At 35.0% G+C, this 22,923-nt stretch overlaps 1 protein-coding gene across 1 annotated transcript; it reads right to left on the minus strand.

Annotated features, from left to right (window-relative positions):
• Window positions 1–3,679: 3,679 nt before the first annotated feature.
• LOC132559547 (uncharacterized) lies at window positions 3,680–4,532 on the minus strand. The gene has a single exon (XM_060224176.1). It carries the CDS (start codon window positions 4,403–4,405, stop codon window positions 3,680–3,682), a length of 726 nt encoding a protein of 241 aa, XP_060080159.1. The 5' UTR covers window positions 4,406–4,532.
• Window positions 4,533–22,923: the final 18,391 nt, after the last annotated feature.

The raw sequence follows: 22,923 nt of genomic DNA on the forward strand, positions 1-22,923 counted from the left end.
ACTTCAGTCTCTCTCTCTTTATAACATTGTATACTTCAGTCTCTCTATCTTTATAACATTGTATCTTCAGTCTCTCTCTTTATAACATTGTATACTTCAGTCTCTGTCTTTATAACATTGTATACTTCAGTCTCTCTTTATAACATTGTACTTAGTCTCTGTCTTTACAACATTGTATACTTCAGTCTCTCTCTTTATAACATTGTATACTTCAGTATCTATCTTTATAACATTGTATACTTCAGTCTCTCTATCTTTATAACATTGTATACTTCAGTCTCTCTCTCTTTATAACATTGTATACTTCAGTCTCTCTCTCTTTATAACATTGTATACTTCAGTCTCTCTCTCTTTATAACATTGTATACTTCAGTCTCTCTCTCTTTATAACATTGTATACTTCAGTCTCTGCCCTTCTCACATTGTATACTTCAGTATCTGTTTTTATAACATTGTATACTTCAGTCCCTGTCTTTATAACATTGTATACTTCAGTCCCTGTCTTTATAACATTGTATACTTCAGTCTCTGTCTTTATAACATTGTATACTTCAGTCTCTGTCTTTATAACATTGTATACTTCAGTATCTGTCTTTATAACATTGTATACTTCAGTCTCTCTCTTTATAACATTGTATACTTCAGTCTCTGTCTTTATAACATTGTATAGTCTCTGTCTTCAGTCTCTCTCTTTATAACATTGTATACTTCAGTCTCTCTGTCTTTATAACATTGTATACTTCAGTCTCTCTCTCTTTATAACATTGTATACTTCAGTCTCTCTGTCTTTATAACATTGTATACTTCAGTCTCTCTCTTTATAACATTGTATACTTCAGTCTCTGTCTTTATAACATTGTATACTTCAGTATCTGTCTTTATAACATTGTATACTTCAGTCTCTCTCTTTATAACATTGTATACTTCAGTCTCTGTCTTTATAACATTGTATACTTCAGTCCCTGTCTTTATAACATTGTATACTTCAGTCTCTGTCTTTATAACATTGTATACTTCAGTCTCTGTCTTTATAACATTGTATACTTCAGTATCTGTCTTTATAACATTGTATACTTCAGTCTCTCTCTCTTTATAACATTGTATACTTCAGTCTCTCTCTCTTTATAACATTGTATACTTCAGTATCTGTCTTTATAACATTGTATACTTCAGTCTCTATCTTTATAACATTGTATACTTCAGTCTTTATAACATTGTATACTTCAGTCTCTCTTTATCTCTTTATAACATTTCTTTATAAACATTGTATACTTCATTGTCTCTCAGTCTCTTTATAACATTGTATACTTCAGTCTCTCTCTTTATAACATTGTATACTTCAGTCTCTCTCTCTTTATAACATTGTATACTTCAGTCTCTCTCTATAACATTGTATACTAACAGTCTCTGTAACATTGTATACTTCAGTCTCTCTGTCTTTATAACATTGTTTACTTCAGTCTCTCTCTCTTTATAACATTGTATACTTCAGTATCTGTCTTTATAACAGTGTATACTTCAGTCTCTATCTTTATAACATTGTATACTTCAGTCTCTCTCTCTTTATAACATTGTATACTTCAGTCTCTCTGTCTTTATAACATTGTATACTTCAGTCTCTCTATCTTTATAACATTGTATACTTCAGTCTTCCTATCTTTATAACATTGTATACTTCAGTCTCTCTCTCTCTCTTTATAACATTGTATACTTCAGTCTCTCTCTCTTGGCTAAGTCTCTCTTCTTTGAGCAAATGACATTAAGCAAAGTTTTTTAGTCTTGTTTTAACATTGTATACTTCAGCTCTCTCTCTCTCTCTTTATAACATTGTATACTTCAGTCTCTGTCTTTATAACACGATCATTTGCATTCATAGTCTTATCTACATATAGAGACTAATGGCAGGAGAAATGTGCGCTTGAGTATTACAAACATATTACATGAAGCATTCGCCCAATGACATTACCGACAATTATTCCTCAAAATCAATCATGACCCGGTTCACCTTCAAAAATAGTTACTAGCCCAAATTTTAGTTGAAAATGTCTCCCAAAGTTGACCTGACAAACGTGCTCTAAACGAATCATATCGTCCATGCACTTATACGTTAAATATAATCGTCTTAATTTTGTTTTGTCTGCAGCTTAACCGCTAGTACACTAAGGTGAAAATCATGATTAGCAAGTGAACAAATAGCTTTTAAAATCATAATTCTATTACTCTTACAATTTTCGTTATCGCTTTTATTTGGATAGAAAACAAACTGAAATTCAATTAATTTAGCCATGAAGCAATAGAGTTCATATATAACGAAATATAAACATGCTTTACGTAACCATAGGTAAACATTGTATAGATACAGCGAGACAAAACATTTAAAGCACTTTGTTAACGAGGTCAGACGAACGCATATCTACATAGTAAAGTGAAATTTCTGTACAAGGATTATAAAAACATTATAAAAGATAAAGATTTTAATAATCATTTGGAATAAAGACTTAAAATATCACAATTTTTGCTAGTCGTACCAGTATCGAATAATTAAAGTGAATTTTCAAAATAACTAAGTATGATAAAGCCTTAACAGTACAGAAAGTACCTTATACTGCAGCATTTACGGGCATTTCCTAAAGTTCAAATAATATTCATATTTCATATTGCATTGTAAATCTACATATTGTTGACCACAGAACAATATCGAAATATCATCACAGACTAGTCCGTTTAAAAGACTCTCATGTTTCTCTGGAAGTTTGGAAATTGACCAGCCAGTCTGTGTCGACGTGGTTGTGCCCTGGATGTCACGCGACGGAACTCCCATATGTTGTTCATGAGGTAGCTACCAACTACTTCAACGAGACCCCGCCTCAACATGACCTTGGCTGTTGACGGGGCAATGATAAACCCAACAAACAAAACATAATCGTTTCGATGATGGTTTTCAGGACTTGTTTCCACTTTGCATCGATATCAATAAACGTTTGTCAAAAACATTGATTTTGAGATTTTATTCACATACCGATAAGAATCAAAATTTGTCAACGATTTCACGGTTACCATATGTTTTGTAGTATCAAAGAATTCAACAACCCTGCATTCTGCGCAATAACTAATGCCACCTTATCTCTCTGTATCACCATATCAGCTGATACTTTGGAAAGGCAAGGGAAGTGTATGTTCAACAAAAATAACATTAGGTACAGTACTAAATGAACCCAGGAAAACAAATTAATATCTAAACAAAGATGTCGCCACCGTGAAATTATGCAAAGTTGTTTACATTCGTCCATGGTATCAAATTCATATCATTATTAATTATTTCTTATTTTCAACAAACTGGGTAAGAAATCCTGTTAATACTACTTTCCTACAGTCAAAAAGTATGGCTTCTCTTCTACATGTATTTCGTGGGCAAATGTTGTTACGTAATAAAGTTATCTCCCTTGATCTGGAAAAATGCTTTCCTGGTCAACAAATAAATTCCTTTAATCAGGAAAATATCTTAAAGCTGACAAATAAAACCTTGTCCTGAACAAGTTCAGTCTATTACGTATTCCTTCGCTAGAACAGTTCCAAGCACCATCAAAAGTATCACACTTTTCACATCCGGAACTGAAATGTCATTTTCCATTGAATTATTTAAGAAATATCAATCACAATATTATCTGCAGTTCTTAAATCAACTGTCCTGCACCTGCAGTTGATGACCGATATGACGTTGCCTGCGATGACCACGACGATATCGACGCGCTAATTGTTTTACACAATTTAGATGTTTTAAGAAATGATTGGACCCAAGCGCATCTGACTCTAATAGTTCAGATACAGGCACCTGTACATGGTGGTATGTTCGTCCAGTTGACGGAGCACTTGACGCAGTTTCAGACACGTCACGAGCACGTGATCGATGGCCGTGGCCGGGTTCCTCCTTAAGTTTAAATCTTGTTTTCTTGGTTTGGGGTTTTCTCTGCTGTTCATCATCTGCTGGTGTTTTTTCTTTCGGTAATTCGATTACTTTTTCACGACTTTTGGTCTGTAACATTTTATTTCGCAGCGCTTGGTATTGTTGTTCTAAATCCTCGTGTTCGGCCGTGCTGCCATCAATGGCGGCTGCTTGAAGGAAATTTAACATCCGGGGACTTCCTTGAGAAGAGGATGTGCTGTGGCGACTTCCTCTGCTGTCACACCGATGTCTGTTCAAATACATCTGTTCCTTGAGTCTAGCAGCGTTTAAATTATCTATCATTTCCTGACGTGTTCTTTGAACTTTGTCCATCCAAGACGGAATATACGCCGATTGACTCGGTCGAGTGTGTACGGTAATGTTGTATCGACGGAAAGATGTCCGTCGAGGGCGAAGCTGCAAAGTAGGGTGCGGCCGTTCTTTTGGCTGCAAGGAAGCCATTTCACCCACTCTATGAGGTACCACGTGGTACAGCGTCAATTGTTAACATGCACACACTGCATGTAGTTATATTATAACACGACAGCCGCTGTTAAACTTTCAATAAAATGACATTCACCATAAATATTTAAGTCTTTCACAATAAGATTAAGTTGGTATATATCCAGCACAATTCCTTGTCACAAAATATGTACATGTACATAATAATCGTCTTCTTTTGTTCCTTAATCCAAAGATTGGGTGGAGAGATTGGTAAAGAAATTAACAGCTTCCAATTAGCCAAAAAAATTACTCCCTTATACACACAAGTCCTGAACGAGTGTAAAAGAGATAGGCCTAATTTTACACCCGATAAAACACAGGTATTTTTATTACAAGTATTTAAACAGAAAAATCCCTGGTCAGCTAAATTACCGCAATATGGCGTTGATTCCAGTTGAAATGAATTATACAGCACCAATATACGTTTTGACGATCTGTACAGATGAATTTAACATCGTTCCCCGGGAGCATATCTGTTGTGATGTGGCTTTTTCTGTTCGATAGCTCAGTCTTATCCGGGTAACTTACACCGTATTTGCACTGTCGCCGCCGTTCACAAACACATCGTAAATTGATTTCCAAGGCTAGTACAGGATATCAAAATGGTCCATATCAGAATTAAGGTTTAAACCCACGCAGGAAGATCGTGCTGAAAACATCGTTTTTGTTTGATACAGCATTTAATAGATTACGCCTTATGTTTGTCCAAAGATTTCGATATCAAACGTATGTGCCAACAACAAAAAGTGCATCCATATGTCAATAATCTTATCAGAAATTTAAAAGAAACATCCATCCATTTTGTCTGACGATCCACTGGCGATTATTAAAGGACATATGAACATTCAAAATTTACATTTCGCACTTCTATATATATTTCAATCCTCAGTTTAAAGTAAGTTGCTTCTAGCAGACTGATTTTGGCCCAATGTCTTTTCATACGAAAATATCACCTGGTAGCTCTACGCTTGGTCTAAAATATCCAAAAATCAGATAAAGGAAATGTTTGGCTTTACATTAGCTGTATGTGCAGGTGTTTGTTGAAATTTATTTTCACATAAGAAGACAACTGGCTGTACGTATACAGGTACATACCAGCACATATACAAAATAAACGTGCCGTGTCGCTTAATTATATGTAAATACTCTCCAAAACAGATCAATAAAATGTAAAAACAATATGTTTTTTCTATATGAAATTTATCTTATTCCACCGTTTAAAAAATTATCTGATATGCTATATTTTCTTTTAGTTATCCCCACTCGACAGAATACATATAAACTTGTACATGTTGATAAGGCGTCTGTATAAATTAGGGAGTACAAGTATACACGCCCTGACGACCGGATCGATAAGTACATTCTACCATGTCCCGATGTTATATACAACCTGCTTTGAAAAACTTATTGGTTTTACGTTATTGCAAACAGCATAATCTATTTAGATATGTTTGAGATATATACTTTACATAGAGATTAAGATAAGAAGAACAAATACACTTTCCTTTTGCCAATTCGTTTAAACTGACATGTTTGTCTCGATGACTAATCAAAATCGACAGGTGATATATCAACTTCATGTAATCCTACATGTATTCATTGGATTCGCGATAATTCGGACGCCACAAGTCCGGAAAACCCGCAATCCGGACAGATCTCAGCAACGCTAGATCGAAATCCGGATCCGGGATGTACAGGAACAAAATAAAAGTATGTGTGTATACATAATTTAAGTAAACTTTAATACATATATGTACACCTAATTATAATCTGTACTTTATTTTTTAGATACACGTGTGTAAGTTAATTTAGTTCGCATGTTTACATAATTTAGGTAAGATGTACAGGGTGTACGTTTAAGGCTTGAGTTTGATACACGTGTGTAAACTTAACTTGTGATCCAATTAGTGAAGCTTGATATCATATACATATATTACATATACATGTGTATATATCCACTGAAATTTACCTTCGTAATGTTCACTGGATTATGAACATATGTATACATAATATATATATATGTGCGTGTATAATATAAATTTATACTTGTCCACATGTTTACTTAATATGTAAAAGGTTTTCTTTCCCAGGCAATTATCGTCCCGTATACAGCCAGAGTAATTTTGAGGCTTAGTCAGTGAACAACATTCGAGAGACCGGGGCATGCTTTCTAGAGTAACTTTGGTAAAGTGTTTTGCCCAAGGACACAAGCACGACTGCATAGATCGTTCCATGTCCTAGCTCTCTGAGAAACACAAGGAGTAAATGTCGACCCAAGCTTGCAAATTCCAAATGACTTAGCTAGCTCGACCCACGTGTCAGTGTTTATCTTATTCAAGTAATATTATATAGTTTGATATGTATAATTATAATGATACAGATATATTGTTCAACTACTTTATAGTTCAACAAAGTGGCACTTATCTTATTTACGGTTTTATAACAATGTGCCACTTATATACAGATTCACTACAGAGTGCCACTTATATACAGATTCACTACAGAGTGCCACTTATTGACAGTTTTATAAAAATATGCCACTTTTATACATATTCACTACAGAGTGCCACTTATATACAGATTCACTACAGAATGCCACTTATATAAAGATTCACTACAGAGTGCCACTTATTGACAGTTTTATAAAAATATGCCACTTTTATACAGATTCACTACAGAGTGCCACTTATAGAAAGTTTTATAACAATGTGCCACTTCCATACAAAAGCGGCATATATATATATTTATATATGTTCACTACATAGTGCCGCTCATATACAGGTTCACCACATTTGCCCTCTAATCTTACAGTTTTCGCTTGCCAATCACGCTAGCCAATTTATTTTGTAGGATAGGTGTATACGATATTACTTATTGGCTATAGAAGATGGACACTTACGTATAGGGTTTCCACAAGGTGTCACTAATACATAATACATGTAAGCCACCGTGCCAATGAAATGTTTGTATCCAAAAAATGTCACTACATGTAGTATACATTTTTGTCACAAAGTGCCACTTATCTACTATAAAGTCACCACAAAGTGTCACTTACCTACTATAAAGTCACCACAAAGTGCCACTTATCTACTATAAAGTCACCACAAAGTGTCACTTATCTACTATAAAGTCACCACAAAGTGCCACTTATCTACTATAAAGTCACCACAAAGTGTCACTTATCTACTATAAAGTCACCACAAAGTGCCACTTATCTACTATAAAGTCACTACAAAGTGATACTTATCTATTATAAAGTCACCACAAAGTGACACTTATCTACTATAAAGTCACCACAAAGTGTCACTTACCTACTATAAAGTCACCACAAAGTGCCACTTATCTACTATAAAGTCACCACAAAGTGTCACTTATCTACTATAAAGTCACCACAAAGTGCCACTTACCTACTATAAAGTCACCACAAAGTGTCACTTACCTACTATAAAGTCACCACAAAGTGCCACTTATCTACTATAAAGTCACCACAAAGTGTCACTTATCTACTATAAAGTCACCACAAAGTGCCACTTATCTACTATAAAGTCACCACAAAGTGCCACTTATCTACTATAAAGTCACCACAAAGTGACACTTATCTATTATAAAGTCACCACAAAGTGACACTTACCTACTACAAAGTCACCACAAAGTGACACTTATCTACTATAAAGTCACCACAAAGTGACACTTATCTATTATAAAGTCACCACAAAGTGACACTTACGTACTATAAAGTCACCACAAAGTGACACTTATCTATTATAAAGTCACCACAAAGTGCCACTTATCTACTATAAAGTCACCACAAAGTGCCACTTATCTACTATAAAGTCACCACAAAGTGCCACTTATCTACTAGTGACACTTATCTATTACCTAAAGTCACCACAAAGTGCCACTTATCTACTATAAAGTCACCACAAAGTCACACTTATCTATTATAAAGTCACCACAAAGTGACACTTACCTACTACAAAGTCACCACTAAGTGACACTTATCTACTATAAAGTCCCCACAAACTGACACTTATCTATTAGTGGCATTACCTTATAAGGTTACACCCAGGTGGTAGTGTCATACAGAATCAACACTATATGTTGCAACTGCAAAACAAATTTCGAATGGTGCCATCTCCAAAAAATGATGATTAAATGAAGTATTATTTTAAAATGTAAACGCTCGGTTGTTTCGAAAACGCGAGGGTATTTGAGTGATAAATAGAAGCTGGAGTTACTTCCCTTGCGCTGATTAGCTTCAAATCGGTAAAAAAACTTTACTGTATTGGCATTGTTCCCTCAGAAAGTATAAGAAAAAAAGAATTGCTAAATATACAAGTTCGATAACAATGCCAAATTATAGCCTCTTTTATGAATTTTTAGAGAACTTACACGACAGGACTTTATTCTTCATTGTATCAACTATTTAATGATTACAGGACGAGTCCCGGTTAGCTTCCTTGACATCATTATACTGCCATGTGTTTCCCAATAGAAATTATATGGATATGCCTCTATAGCACAGAAGTTCTTACATTATCTACGAAATGTAATGAATAATTCTATATGGACTAAACAGGGAAATAAATTGTTAAAACTATGGTGACGATGAGCATTTCGTTGTTTCGTTTTGTCGCCCCGACAGAACGATAATCTTCGTCTTTTCGCCCCCGCTAAGTGTCGTCATTTCGCAGCGACATAACGAAAAGCGAAATAACGAAATTGTGAAGTCGCTGATTAGCGGGGCGAAATCCATCGCCTCGCTAACTATGTCTTTTCGCCGGGACAAAACGCTAATTATCGAAACGACGAAATGTCGGACATCAGCCACCATGATCTAGGTCATTTTTGATAGAAAATATTACCGTACATCTTCTATGGACAAATTTGTTGAACACATGTCTTCAGAAAACAAATCCATTATTCATAACTAAGCAGCATTTATTTATAAAACGAATGAAACTATACATAGGTATTGGTTTAATTAATGTATAACTCAAATAATATTTCATTGTATATTTTCCTTACAATGTAACATTTTCCGACAAGGCTATTGTGATCCTGTATTCAGACTGCGCTTTTGTTTGTGTAATTGTTTTGCTTCAAATTCCATGTTAATGCTGTCAGCTTCTGAGATAAGGAGTTGTGAATTGTAATTCCCAATATGCTACCGTCATTTTTAATGTAAGCAATGCACAAAGGTTTTACTGATTACTGCAAATGAACAAATAACATATTAAGATTACGCTATGGTCGATTCGGCTACGCGCAATGGCTCTACGTATCAAACAAAGGGTTGCCTCCCTTCTACCATTCTCATATTGTTTCTTTCTTTGTTTTCAAGATAGAAATTGAAAACAAAATTCAATATAAAATAATCGCAATAGCGCAGTAACGAAAAATAGACGTATTTTAGGGCGTTCATTAATCGTTGCTTTCAAAAATACAAATAATTTTTGGATAAGCTTTACTTTACAAAGAGTTTATTTTCGAAAATTCTGAAAATTGCTTTTTGATGTATTTATTCGAGTGTATAACTACATTGCCGCACGGAACAATTATTTTGACGACTCAGCGTAACGTCAACGTCAGGTAAACAGAAATAAGTGTTTCAGGATAAATATAATACATGGGCAGTGTCTCAGTTCCTCACCAAAGGCTCGACACTTTTGTCTTTCTTCATCCTTCCCGAAATGCAGCTTGTATTTTAAGACACTGACCATGTATTCCTATATATACAATGTACATATATCGATACGTAAGCATGCGCACTGGTCTGGGCAATGTGCTGGAAATCAAGTTTAAAAGATGGGCATGATCTGTAGACATTTCCTGTCGTTATAGTTTCATACCGAAGCTTTGTAGAGACCAGAAAAACAAACAAAGGGAAACAACCCATCCTGTCATTAAACCCTAGGGACAACGAGGAGACATCGGTAAAATGTCAGGTGTGATGTTCAAGGAATGCTCTAGACAGGTTATTTCTTGGCAAGACACTTTACCCTCTTCGTTTTGGATAACATGCGATGTGTCTCCCGGGTCTCCTACAGTTGTTAGTGAATTTGACACCAATTACAACAAGGAGATCCCGCCCAAAAAAAGACCCTGACTGTTCCTGTGGCTGTAAACCTAACAAGGCAATGGTAACGGATCCCCTGAAAAGTTACGATTTCATCAGGATGGTGAAAGCTGCCATAACTGCTGCTTAATCTCTTCGTTTGATTCAACAAATAAAATCCCAAGTTTAAGAGGTGTCTTTAGCTATTGTCTAGAGGATTTTACATTGTACATGTATCATAAAGACTTTTAAATGACGGCATGACAGCTAGTGCAAACACGTTAACATCACCGAATTACATATCCACTGTCCCGCCAGTGTGCTTCAGAATGTTCCAAGATCTTATTGTAAATGGAAATTATAGTATTTAAGAAAATGTCTCAAAATAATGTGTTAGGGACATGCTTATATGAAAATTTTAAAATTCGAAAATAAAAATCATGGAGTTCGACATCGTATATTACATGTATTTACGTGCCGTATGGATTGGTAACCCCAACTCAGGGGACAAATAAGTGAAATTTTAATATGTCATTTATTTCGTCATGAAAATTTGGTGCGACACCATGTATGAGAAATTGTGAGAAAATATTGATAAAACTTACTTGTTCTTTGACATGTAATCGGGAGGAAATCATAAACTGTATGGCTAGACGTTTTTATGTTTGTTTACTGCTAAGTGTCACCGCCTGAAACGATAACATGTAGTTAGTTCAAAAAAGTCTCTCTTTTACAGACTGGCAAAAACGAGTGAATTATTTGCCGTTTCAAGACACGCAGATCTAAGGCCATCACTTGTGTACATGCTTAATCTCACATATATAATCAGCGCCGTTTTAGTTACATTTGGTTATGAATATATTCATTTTTTTACAACCAACTCTTACTTTCGATATCATTAGGTTCGTGTTTGGTTTGTTGTCAAAGAATCAGGTACGGCTGTTGCTATAATTAAAACGTAACTAAATAGATTTTCCTCAAGAAATGACTGACCACAATGGACAATGGCTACAAAGTAAGTAAGTATCATCCTTGCAATATTTAGGCTGAAAATTGACTGAATTTCCGGATCAATTTCTAACCAAATTTTGCATCTTATAATGTATATATACTCGGTTCCGTCATACCGCTATTAGAATTATTTCATTAAGTAACAATGGCTTATGAACGACCTACGTTTTATTTGTTCTGTCAGCAATTGATAATGACCATCCGCATGGTGAATTACTTTTATTCGGGGATATTTTGTCGAGGAACATCATATTTATTGTCCTTTCTGGAGACACACCAGCAACGTCGATCAGTCATGATAACAAATGATCGATGCACGTCATTTCCGGTAGAATATTCTTGAGAGTCACAATGTAATGTGCTTCTTACGAGTTGAGATTACATTTCTTTAACATATAAACAAAATTAATGGATTTATTGAAAGGCAGAATGGTATTGTTCTGTCTGGCAAAAATTCACGTTGTTAAAGCGAACCAAGCATGCGCAGCCAAAAAGCTGGTGCATCTTGGTCTAGACAGAGCAACGGGGCATACCGATATGTCTCCGCGGGCTCTAGGTAATTTGACACTCACAAATAACTTCTTCGTTGTCGTGTAATTATTGTGCTAAAATAATAGCTAATATCGCTTCAATGTAATTCAGACTATAGTCTTACACAGAGAACAACGATCGTCTATTTCGTTTCATGAAAAATCGAATTGCCTTTGATACTGGTTCAAGGTTACATAATTAGTGTTTACAGAAGGACTGCCTATGGTATACCCAAAGGAGAGAAATATTTCTTAACTTAATAAAGAAGACGTAAGAAAATGCATGCTTATGTAGAAAACCTGTAGACACTGAAACGGCTATAGCAGTTTTATAAAATCTCCCGCATTTATATACAGAGAGCCTTAACAGGAAAATAAACTATCAACAAATAGCTCGCTTTCATGAGTTGAATACAAATTCGATGTTTACGACAGGAGACCGTATTAAGAATTCAAAGTGTTTACAAGTTTATACTCTGGCGAGATATTGATTTTTGGTTGATTTATAAAGAAGTCGAAATTTGATCTTTGTTCACTTTTTATCCCGCATATCTATTTACAACGTATATATTTCGCTGTCTCTGTCACGAAATCAAATCTGTGGTGTCTTATTTCCATGAATATTTCGATGGCGATTTGTAGTCATGAAATTTCATTCTAAACATCATACCGCACTTGTCCCAAGAAAGGAGTTACATCGACATTGTGATTGAAGTCGTTTAAGTTCAAACTACAGCATGTATGTGGTTTTTGAAGATAGGGTGTTTGCGCTTAAGATAAGTGTGCATTAGAAAATGTATAGGTTTAGTTTGTGTCAAGTGGTACATTTATGTCTTTCGTTTTTCATTTTTATTTTCACCTAGCACGTCCACAAATACATAAAATTGAAATGATGAAAAGGGTAACAGTGCTGAATACTCAGTCTCTTTTATCTAAACTAGTTTGCTTTGTGTGGGTGTAAATGTGTGTTTGTAGGGGGAAGGAGTGAGAACGGAAGTAAAATATCGAGACCCCATAATTTAGATGGTTAGAGTGCCGGTCTAGTAAACTGGAGGTCGCTGGTTCGACTCCATCTAGAGCCTCTATTTTTTCCTGTACGCTTATTTATCCCCTTTCAACTCCCACACAAAACTGACTATACGATTATTGTACACTTGGCACCAATAAAATGATATTGACCTATAATTTTAAAGAGTTACTTACTCTGTGTTTTGTGTAAGATTATGTGTTTTGTGTGAGATTGGTGTGTCAGAGACGCATGATGTATGTATCCCTGCGTGTGTGCAGGAGCAGAGCGACAAGACTTCGATTATGACGACCCGATATTATGAAGTAAATATGACAAATATATGACTAAGTGCATATTCTCAAAGTCGTCATAAATATTTCATTTTTTGTTGTCATTTGAGATCTGTTTGCCTACTAAAAATTCAAATGGAAAAATATTCATTGAAGTCGATAGGCTCTCTTCATTGTATCACAGTAGAAGGGAGGTAACTCATGAAAATTAGAAGCTAGTTGGACACTTAGCTTTGAAAAACCGTTTTTTTAAATTCAATATAGATAACACATGCATACAAATGGTTTTGGGCTACACCTGATTTTTACAAAGAAGTAAACTTTCATTCAGAGTGTTGTTTTTAGTATCTGGTCGATTTGTTTTGGTTTTTTTTTTTTAATCTAAATTGTCACTTTTGTGAAGTAAAACAATAAGACGAAGAAGTCGATTTTTAGTAAATAATAATTTATTAAGAAAATACGGGGAAAAATGTTTGCCGATATATATATGTAAAAATCATATTTTTGCATCTTTTTATAAGCAATCTATGGACAAAAATCAATACAATATATCTTTTTTATTTATTTTTCACCGTCTTAACTTTCCGAGGAGGACGAGGAATAGGAGAGCGATGAGGCAGATTCGTTGTCATCGGCAGATGAACGCTGAAAAAAAATGAAGTGAGATATGTCGGTGTTGTTAATAAATTATTGTCACATAGATGTAAACTACTTCAAGAATATTGAAAATTATATTTGAAAACAAGAAATTTTGTAAACAGATTAAATTGCCATCTTAAAACATAAATTTGACAAGCGCATCATGCATGATAGCCGTATCAAGTGAATATGTATCGGTTGCGTAGATAAAACAATGCATGTTATAATGTACTTATAAGTAACCCAGCAGGATTGTCATACTGTGGTTTAAACAGACGTAATAGTGTCTGGTATTTACTTACTGTAAGTAGAACATCGTGCAGTGATTTCGTCGATTTGTGTTTCTTAGTGACATTGAACCAGAATGATTCTGGAATCATAAGAAAATCACGTATGATGGTATATGACAATGGAAGTAACTTACAAATACCCCTAAACTAAATTTACTCTCTGCAAAATGCTTTCTAAATACCCGCGAATTACCTTATATGGTAGGTACATGTGTTCACGACACAGGATATAGGTACTAAGTCAAAATGTGGACGATCAAATCACAAGTTCTTCAGAAAATTCAAAATTTGTTCATGTTGAAGTAAGATTACGAAAGATGAGAAGAGTTTGTAAACAGCATACCATTTTCAGTCATAGTATAATCCCTCTTGTATAACAGGTTGTACCAGATTTTGTTCCGGGCGTCACTTTTCTGTCTCAACTCGGCATCCTCCTTGTGGGGAAGGCACGTGACCCAGCCAAAGGGTGATTTGGGTTCTGTTGTCATTTAGAAATGAATTTTATTGATTCTAAAATAGTATAACATATATATACATGTATCGTTTTGACATTAGTCAAGAAAATCTTTTGGTGACATAAACTCGCTTTGTTTTTGGTTTTGGTTTTTCATCGTAATATGAGAAGTATTGGCCAAAGAATATACTTAATATATATTTTGGTTACATATGGACGGGCATCTCTTACTTGGTAAATCTGGAAGATATCTTGACCATTCATGTGTCATTAGGTCGTCTCTAGTGGCCGGAGCAGGGTGGACGATGTCGCCTGAAAATCATGTTTCATAAAATTTTAATAAAGTGAAAAAAAGAATGAATTAATAGAGAAAGAAATCGATATCCGGATTTAATAGTCAAATAGAGAGAGGCACTTTCAACGATCGTTAATGAAATATCTACTTGGAAATAAAATGGAAAATTTCCTTTATGGTATTGGTACTGTACCTATTTCGCCATCACATTGCAAAAGAAGTAAAAATAAACTGATTACTCACGATGGTTGTAGCCGTTTTCTGGGTTTGGTGCTATCCTTGTCAGTTTGATGTAGCATATTCTCTCCAAAAATTCAGCTTGAAAATAAAATTGTATTATGATGCTACTTTGAACATTTTTTTCGAATTTAGAATTGAACCGTTTCAAATTTTAATTAATTTGATACATCCGTATGAAACCCATTCAAAATAAGGTTTAGAATATACAAATTAATTTATTCAGACTCTACTTAGTGCGAAAAGACTTTGCCTTTTAGCATACCTGTGTCAATTCTGAAGGTCTTTGTCCTGGTGATGGAGTCGAGGAAACATCGGAGATGTTTGTCCAAGAATTGTCTAGATTCCGGAGTGGAAAAATCTGTCGAAGTGTTCAATTCCATATTCATATCAAAACCTACAAAGAAAAGTTTTTTTTTCTGAAAAGGACTAAATCCAAACAATAGTAAAGTAATGGTTTTCAGAGTACTTATTACCTTCCAATTGTAATATTTCGGTAAAATCCGCTAGTACTCGGAGACAACTATTCGGACATTCATGAAATTGTCCCAGTTACAGAGCGTAGTAGGTAGACATCGTTTACATCGTTAATTTTTATGTAGACCACAATTCCTTCACAAAGTTCTAAAAGTAAGCCCGTTTTAGATCTGTATTGCAAGAAAGTCCTATATTTCCGATGCCAATAAAACAAGAAAATGAGAAGAAAACGCGGCCATTGTGTAATGTATCTAATTGATGATCGGCAAATTATTGATCACGCCTGAATTTGTTTATTCGAATGATTTATTTTAGGATAATTTGAGATACATATTGAAATAAAATTGTTATATTACACACAACAAAACATGTTAATCAAAATTAATGTAAACTTACTTTGCTCAGCTGGTTTAGGTCGTTTAAATTTACTTGATAAACGCCACAGAGAAATATCGCGCAGCTATAAATTGGTTGTGAAGAATGGCAATGTTGACGTCACAATAACACCAGGATATGACGTCATAATGTAAAACATCTAATGACGTCATAAAGACCAAAATTATTTGATCACGTGGTTTGTCAACAAATGTACGCTCTGAATAAAGAGAGAGCTGATGTTGAATTTAGCCCCCAGTCAGTCGAAGATGAATGTGATCTCCGCCAGAATAACTAAGCGTTTCATTTGGGCGCACATCAATTTCTATAAAAGTGTGATATAATGCTATTTTTTTAAATAATGCATCGGTATTATGGCGGAATAACTGTCACGACTTGGAAGAATTAACCAAATATGTCTGATTTGAGTCTGATGAAACCAACAATCACCCCGATACAAATTAAATGTCCTGTTTTGATGAAGAATGTGTTGAACTGTCCATCATAGGGGTTTCATTGCAAACTGTCCAATATGGTGAATATATATACCAATATCTTCTTTAAAATATATTATGAAGCGGAGTTCCGTTGTAATCATTGTTTGCTACCCTCTGAACAACATACGGGTGGTCCGTTACATGTCAAGCCAGCATTAAGGGTAAATCGTTTTGCTTAAGGTCACAACCTCGACAACACAGACTGATATGTCAATGTCTCAGCTTCCTGATATATAATTTAGTTTTTTCCTTCCGTTTCTATTGAGAAACATTGTTTTTGTACATGAAAATAGATTAGATACATAATGTATGTAATATGTAAATATTTGGTAACACCCTTAGAGAGTGTTCTGCACTATGAACATGTACAAACCTGTCTTACAGCCTACCTTTTTACAAAAGCCACCTGTCTATAAAGGCCACTTATTTTGGTTTCTATGTAATGCATCTTTTGTAATAAAGGCCGTTTTTTCTGCTCCCCCGAATGATCTCTATAGATAGCTTTGACTGCAGGTTAATTCTCTGTGTAATGTTTATGGCTATAAATATTTCTGTCTATGTTTTCTGCTATCTTCCACAACTCAAATGAAATACGTTAGCATACATTTGTGTATTGTAATCATATATGGTGTAGCATGTGGAATTAATTAAAATTGATATTTGATTTCGTGCACTGCCAGTTCACATGTAGTCTAAATCTCGTGCACTAACGGTTCACATGTAGTCTAAATGTTGTGCACCACCAGTTCACATGTAGTCTAAATCACGTGCATTTTAGGTTCACATGTAGTCTAAATATCGTGCACTACCAGTTCACATGTAGTCTAAATCTCGTGCACTACCGGTTCACATGCAGTCTAATTGTTGTGCACTACTAGTGAACTAAATATAAAGTCGAGTCTACACTCAACTGCTGATAGTTTAGCAAGTCAACGTTAGAAATATTAAGCACTACGTGTTTTCCGACATCACCATTACACTACATATAGAGCATCAATTTACAAATGCTACCTATATAGTTATATGATTTTGTAAGGCAGTTTCCTTTAAGACATGCCCAGTAAACATGTAACATCTCTAGACCTCAGTATGTAGACATGCCCAGTAAACATGTAACATCTCTAGACCTCAGTATATAGACATGCCCAGTAAACATGTAACATCTCTAGACCTCAGTATATAGACATGCCCAGTAAACATGTAACATCTCTAGACCTCAGTATATAGACATGCCCAGTAAACATGTAACATCTCTAGACCTCAGTATATAGACATGCCCAGTAAACATGTAACATCTCTAGACCTCAGTATATAGACATGCCCAGTAAACATGTAACATCTCTAGACCTCAGTATATAGACATCCCCAGTAAACATGTAACATCTCTAGACCTCAGTATGTAGACATGCCCAGTAAACATGTAACATAGACCTCAGTATGTAGACAGTAAACATAGTAATATCTCTGGACCATCAGTATATAGACTCAGTATAGACATGCCCAGTAAACATGTAACATCTCTAGACCTCATCTAGACCTCAGTATATAGACATGCCCAGTAAACATGTAACATCAGTATATAGACATGCCCAGTAAACATGTAACATCTCTACAACTATCAGTATACATGTAGACATGACATGCCCCAGTACCTCAGTATATAGACATGCCCAGTAAACATGTAACATCTCTAGACTTCAGTATATAGACATGCCCAGTAAACTAGTAATATCTCTGGACCTCTGTATATAGACATGCCCAGTAAACATGTAACATCTCTAGACCTCAGTATATAGACATGCCCAGTAAACATGTAACATCTCTAGACCTCAGTATATAGACATGCCCAGTAAACATGTAACATCTCTAGACCTCAGTATACAGACATGCCCAGTAAACTAGTAATATCTCTGGACCTCAGTATATAGACATCCCCAGTAAACATGTAACATCTCTAGACCTCAGTATACAGACATGCCCAGTAAACTAGTAATATCTCTGAACCTCAATATACAGACATGCCCAGTAAACATGTTACATCTCTAGACCTCAGTATATAGACATGCCCAGTAAACATGTAACATCTGTAGACCTCAGTATATAGACATGCCCAGTAAACATGTAACATCTGTAGACCTCAGTATATAGACATGCCCAGTAAACATGTAACATCTCTGGACCTCAGTATATAGACATGCCCAGTAAACATGTAACACATGCATACAGGAGAGTTTGAGACTACACCTAATTGAAGCAAACGAAGTAAACTGTTATCCAGAGTGTTGTTTTCAGCACTGGCCGAGTTATTTTTTTATCTTAATTGTCAGTGTTGTGAAGACAAAAACAATAAGACGAAGAAGTCGATTGTTAGTAAAGGATGATTTATTAAGTAAACCAAAATCAAACTGTTACATGTATCAAACTATCCATACTCGTTTGTCCCATATATGTCTGTAAAAATGATATCTTTGCATCGTTTTGTAGGAAATCTGTAGACAAAAATCAACAATATGTCTTTTATCTCTAATTTTTCACCATCTTAACTTTCCGAGGATGACGAGGGATAGGAGAACGATGAGGCAGATTCGTTGCTATCGGCAGATGAACGCTGAAAAATTTAGGAAAATACATCGGTGTTGTTTTATAAATTATTTCTACATAGATCTAAAGTACTTCTAGAATATTGAAAATTATATTTGAAAACAAGAAATTTGCAAGCAGATAAAATTGCCATCTTAAAACATAAATTTAACATACGCATCATGCATGATAGCCGTATCAAGTGAATATGTATCGGTCGTGTAGATAAAACAATGCATGTTATAATGTACTTTATAAGTAACCCAGCAGGATTGTCATACTTTGGTTTAAACAGACGTAATAGTGTCTGGTATTTACTTACTGTAAGTAGAACATCGTGCAGTGATTTCGTCGATTTGTGTTTCTTAGTGACATTGAACCAGAATGATTCTGGAATCATAAGAAAATCACGTATGATGGTATATGACAATGGAAGTAACTTACAAATACCCCTAAACTAAATTTACTCTCTGAAAAAAAGCTATCTAAATACCAGCGAATTACCTTATATGGTAGGTACATGTGTTCACGACACTGGATATAGGTACTAAGTCAAAATGTGGACGATCAAATCACAAGTTCTTCAGAAAATTCAAAGTTTGTTCATGTTGAAGTAAGATTACGAAAGATGAGAAGAGTTTGTAATTAGCATACCATTTTCAGTCATAGTATAATCCCTCTTGTATAACAGGTTGTACCAGATTTTGTTCCGGGCGTCACTTTTCTGTCTCAACTCGGCATCCTCCTTGTGGGGAAGGCACGTGACCCAGCCAAAAGGTGATTTGGGTTCTGTTGTCAATTAGAAATGAATTTTATTTATTCTAAAATGGTATGATATATACAAATAGATATATATTATCCGAAGAGGCGCTAGCACTGGCAAAGACTTCTGTCTGTCTGTTTGTTTTTATGACCGTATCTTTTGTTGTCAATAAGACACACGTTCAACAGTAAAGCACAATTGTGAAGTACATGTATCATTTTATCATTAATCAAGAAAAATCTTTTGGGGATATAAACTCGCTTTGCTTTTGGTTTTCGTTTTTCACCGTAATATCAGAGGTACTGGCCAAAGAATATAATTAATATATATTTTGGTTACATATGGACGGGCATCTCTTACTTGGTAAATCTGGAAGATATCTTGACCATTCATGTGTCATTAGGTCGTCTCTAGTGGCCGGAGCAGGGTGGACGATGTCGCCTGAAAATCATGTTTCATAAAATTTTAACAAAGTGAAAAAAAGAATGAATTAATAGAGAAAGAAATCGATATCCGGATTTAATAGTCAAATAGAGAGAGGCACTTTCAACGATCGTTAATGAAATATCTAATTGGAAATAAAATGGAAAATGTCATTTATGGTATTGGTACTGTACCTTTTTCGTCATCACATTGCAAAAGAAGTAAAAATAAACTGATTACTCACGATGGTTGTAGCCGTTTTCTGGGTTTGGTGCTATCCTTGTCAGTTTGATGTAGCATATTCTCTCCAAAAATTCAGCTTGAAAATAAAATTGAAATATGATGCTACTATGAACATTTTTTTTCGAATCTAGAATTGAACCGTATGAAATGTAAATTAATTTGATACTTCAGTACGAAACCTATTCAAAATAAGGTTTAGAATATACAAATTAATTTATTCAGATTCTTCTTAGTGCGAAAAGACTTTGCCTTTTAGCATACCTGTGTCAATTCTGAAGGTCTTTGTCCTGGTGATGGAGTCAAGGAAACATCGGAGATGTTTGTCCAAGAATTGTCTAGATTCCGGAGTGGAAAAATCTGTCGAAGTGTTCAATTCCATATTTATGTCAAAACCTACAAAGAAAAGTTTTTTTTTCTGAAAAGGTTGAAGTCCAAACAATAGTAAAGTAATGGTTTTCAGAGTACTTATTACCTTCCAATTGTAATATTTCGGTAAAATCCGCTAGTACTCGGAGACAACTATTTGAACGTTCATGAAATTGTCCGAGTTAAAAAGCGTAGTATGTAGATATCTTAACATCGTTATTTTTCCAGTAGACCACGTTTCCTTCACAAAGTTCTAAAAGTAAGTCCGTTTTAGATCTGTATTGCAAGTAAGTCCTTTAATATCGGATGCCAATAAAACAGGAAAATGAGAAGAAAACGCGGCCATTGTGTAATGTATCTAATTGATGATCGGCAAATTATTGATCACGCCTGAATTTGTTAATTCGAATAACCTATTTTAGGATAATTTAAGATACATATTGAAATAAAATTGTTATATTACACACAACAAACACGTTAATCAAAATTAATGTAAACTCACTTTGCTCAGCTGGTTTGGGTCGTTTAAATTTACTTGATAAACGCCACAGAGAAATATCGCGCAGCTATAAATTGGTTGTGAAGCACGGCAATGTTGACGTCACAATAACACCAGGATATGACGTCATAATGTAAAACATCTAATGACGTCATAAAGACCAAAATTCTCTGATCATTTGGTTTGTCAACAAATGTAAGCGCTGAATAAAGAGAGATAGAGCTGATGTTGAATTTAGCCCCCAGTCAGTCGAAGAGTAATGAATGTGATCTCCGCCAGAATAACTAAGCGTTTCATTAGGGCGCACATCAATTTCTATAAAAGTGTGATATAATGCTATTTTTTAATAGTGCACCGGTACTATGGCGGAATAACTGTCACGACGTGGAAGAATTAAATCAAATATGTCTGATTTGAGTCTGATGAAACCAACAATCACCCCGATACAAATTAAATGTCTTGTTTTTTATGAAGAATGTGTTGAACTGTCCATCATAGGGGTTTCACTGCAGTGTCCAATCTGGTGGACATATATACCGGTATCTTCTTTAAGATATATTATGAAGCGGAGTTCCATTGCAGTCGCTGTTGGCTACCTCACTGAACAACATACGGGTGGTCCGTTACATGTCAAGCCAGCATTAAGGGTGAATTGTTTTGCTTAAGGACACACCTCGACAACGCAGAATGATATATCAGTATCTCAGCTTCCTGAGAAATACAGTTAATTCAGCTTTTCCTTCCGTTTCGATTGAGAAACATTGTTTCGGTACATGAAAATAGATTAGATATATAATGTATGTAATATGTAAATATTTGATAACACCCTCAGAGAGTGTTCTGCACTATGAACATATACAAACTTATCTTAAAGCCTACCTTTATACAAATGGCACCTGTCTATAAAGGCCACCTTTTCTGATCCCCCGATTGATCTCTAGATAGATTTGACTGCACGCTTATTCTCTGTGTAATGTTTATGACTATAAATTCTTCTGTCTATGTTCTTTGCTATCTTGCACAAATCAATTGAAATACGTTAGCATACATTTGTGTATTGTAATCATATATGGTGTAGCATACGGAATTAATTAAAATTGATATTTGATCTCGAACACTAACAGTTCCCCAGTTAAACATGTAACATCTCTAGACCTCTGTAAATAGACATGCCCAGTAAACATGTAACATCTCTGGACCTCAGTATATAGACATGCCCAGTAAACATGTAACATCTGTAGGGATCAGTTTGTAGACATGCCCAGTAAACATGTAACATCTCTAGACCTCAGTATATAGACATGCCCAGTAAACATGTAACATCTCTAGACCTCAGTATATAGACATGCCCAGTAAACATGTAACATCTCTAGACCTCAGTATATAGACATGCCCAGTAAACATGTAACATCTCTAGACCTCTGTATATAGACATGCCCA

Source organism: Ylistrum balloti, unplaced genomic scaffold, assembly GCF_031769215.1.
Source record: "Ylistrum balloti isolate Yb309-2 unplaced genomic scaffold, AGI_CSIRO_Ybal_v1 Utg370932, whole genome shotgun sequence".
In the NCBI taxonomy this organism is placed as follows: Eukaryota; Metazoa; Mollusca; class Bivalvia; order Pectinida; family Pectinidae; genus Ylistrum; species Ylistrum balloti.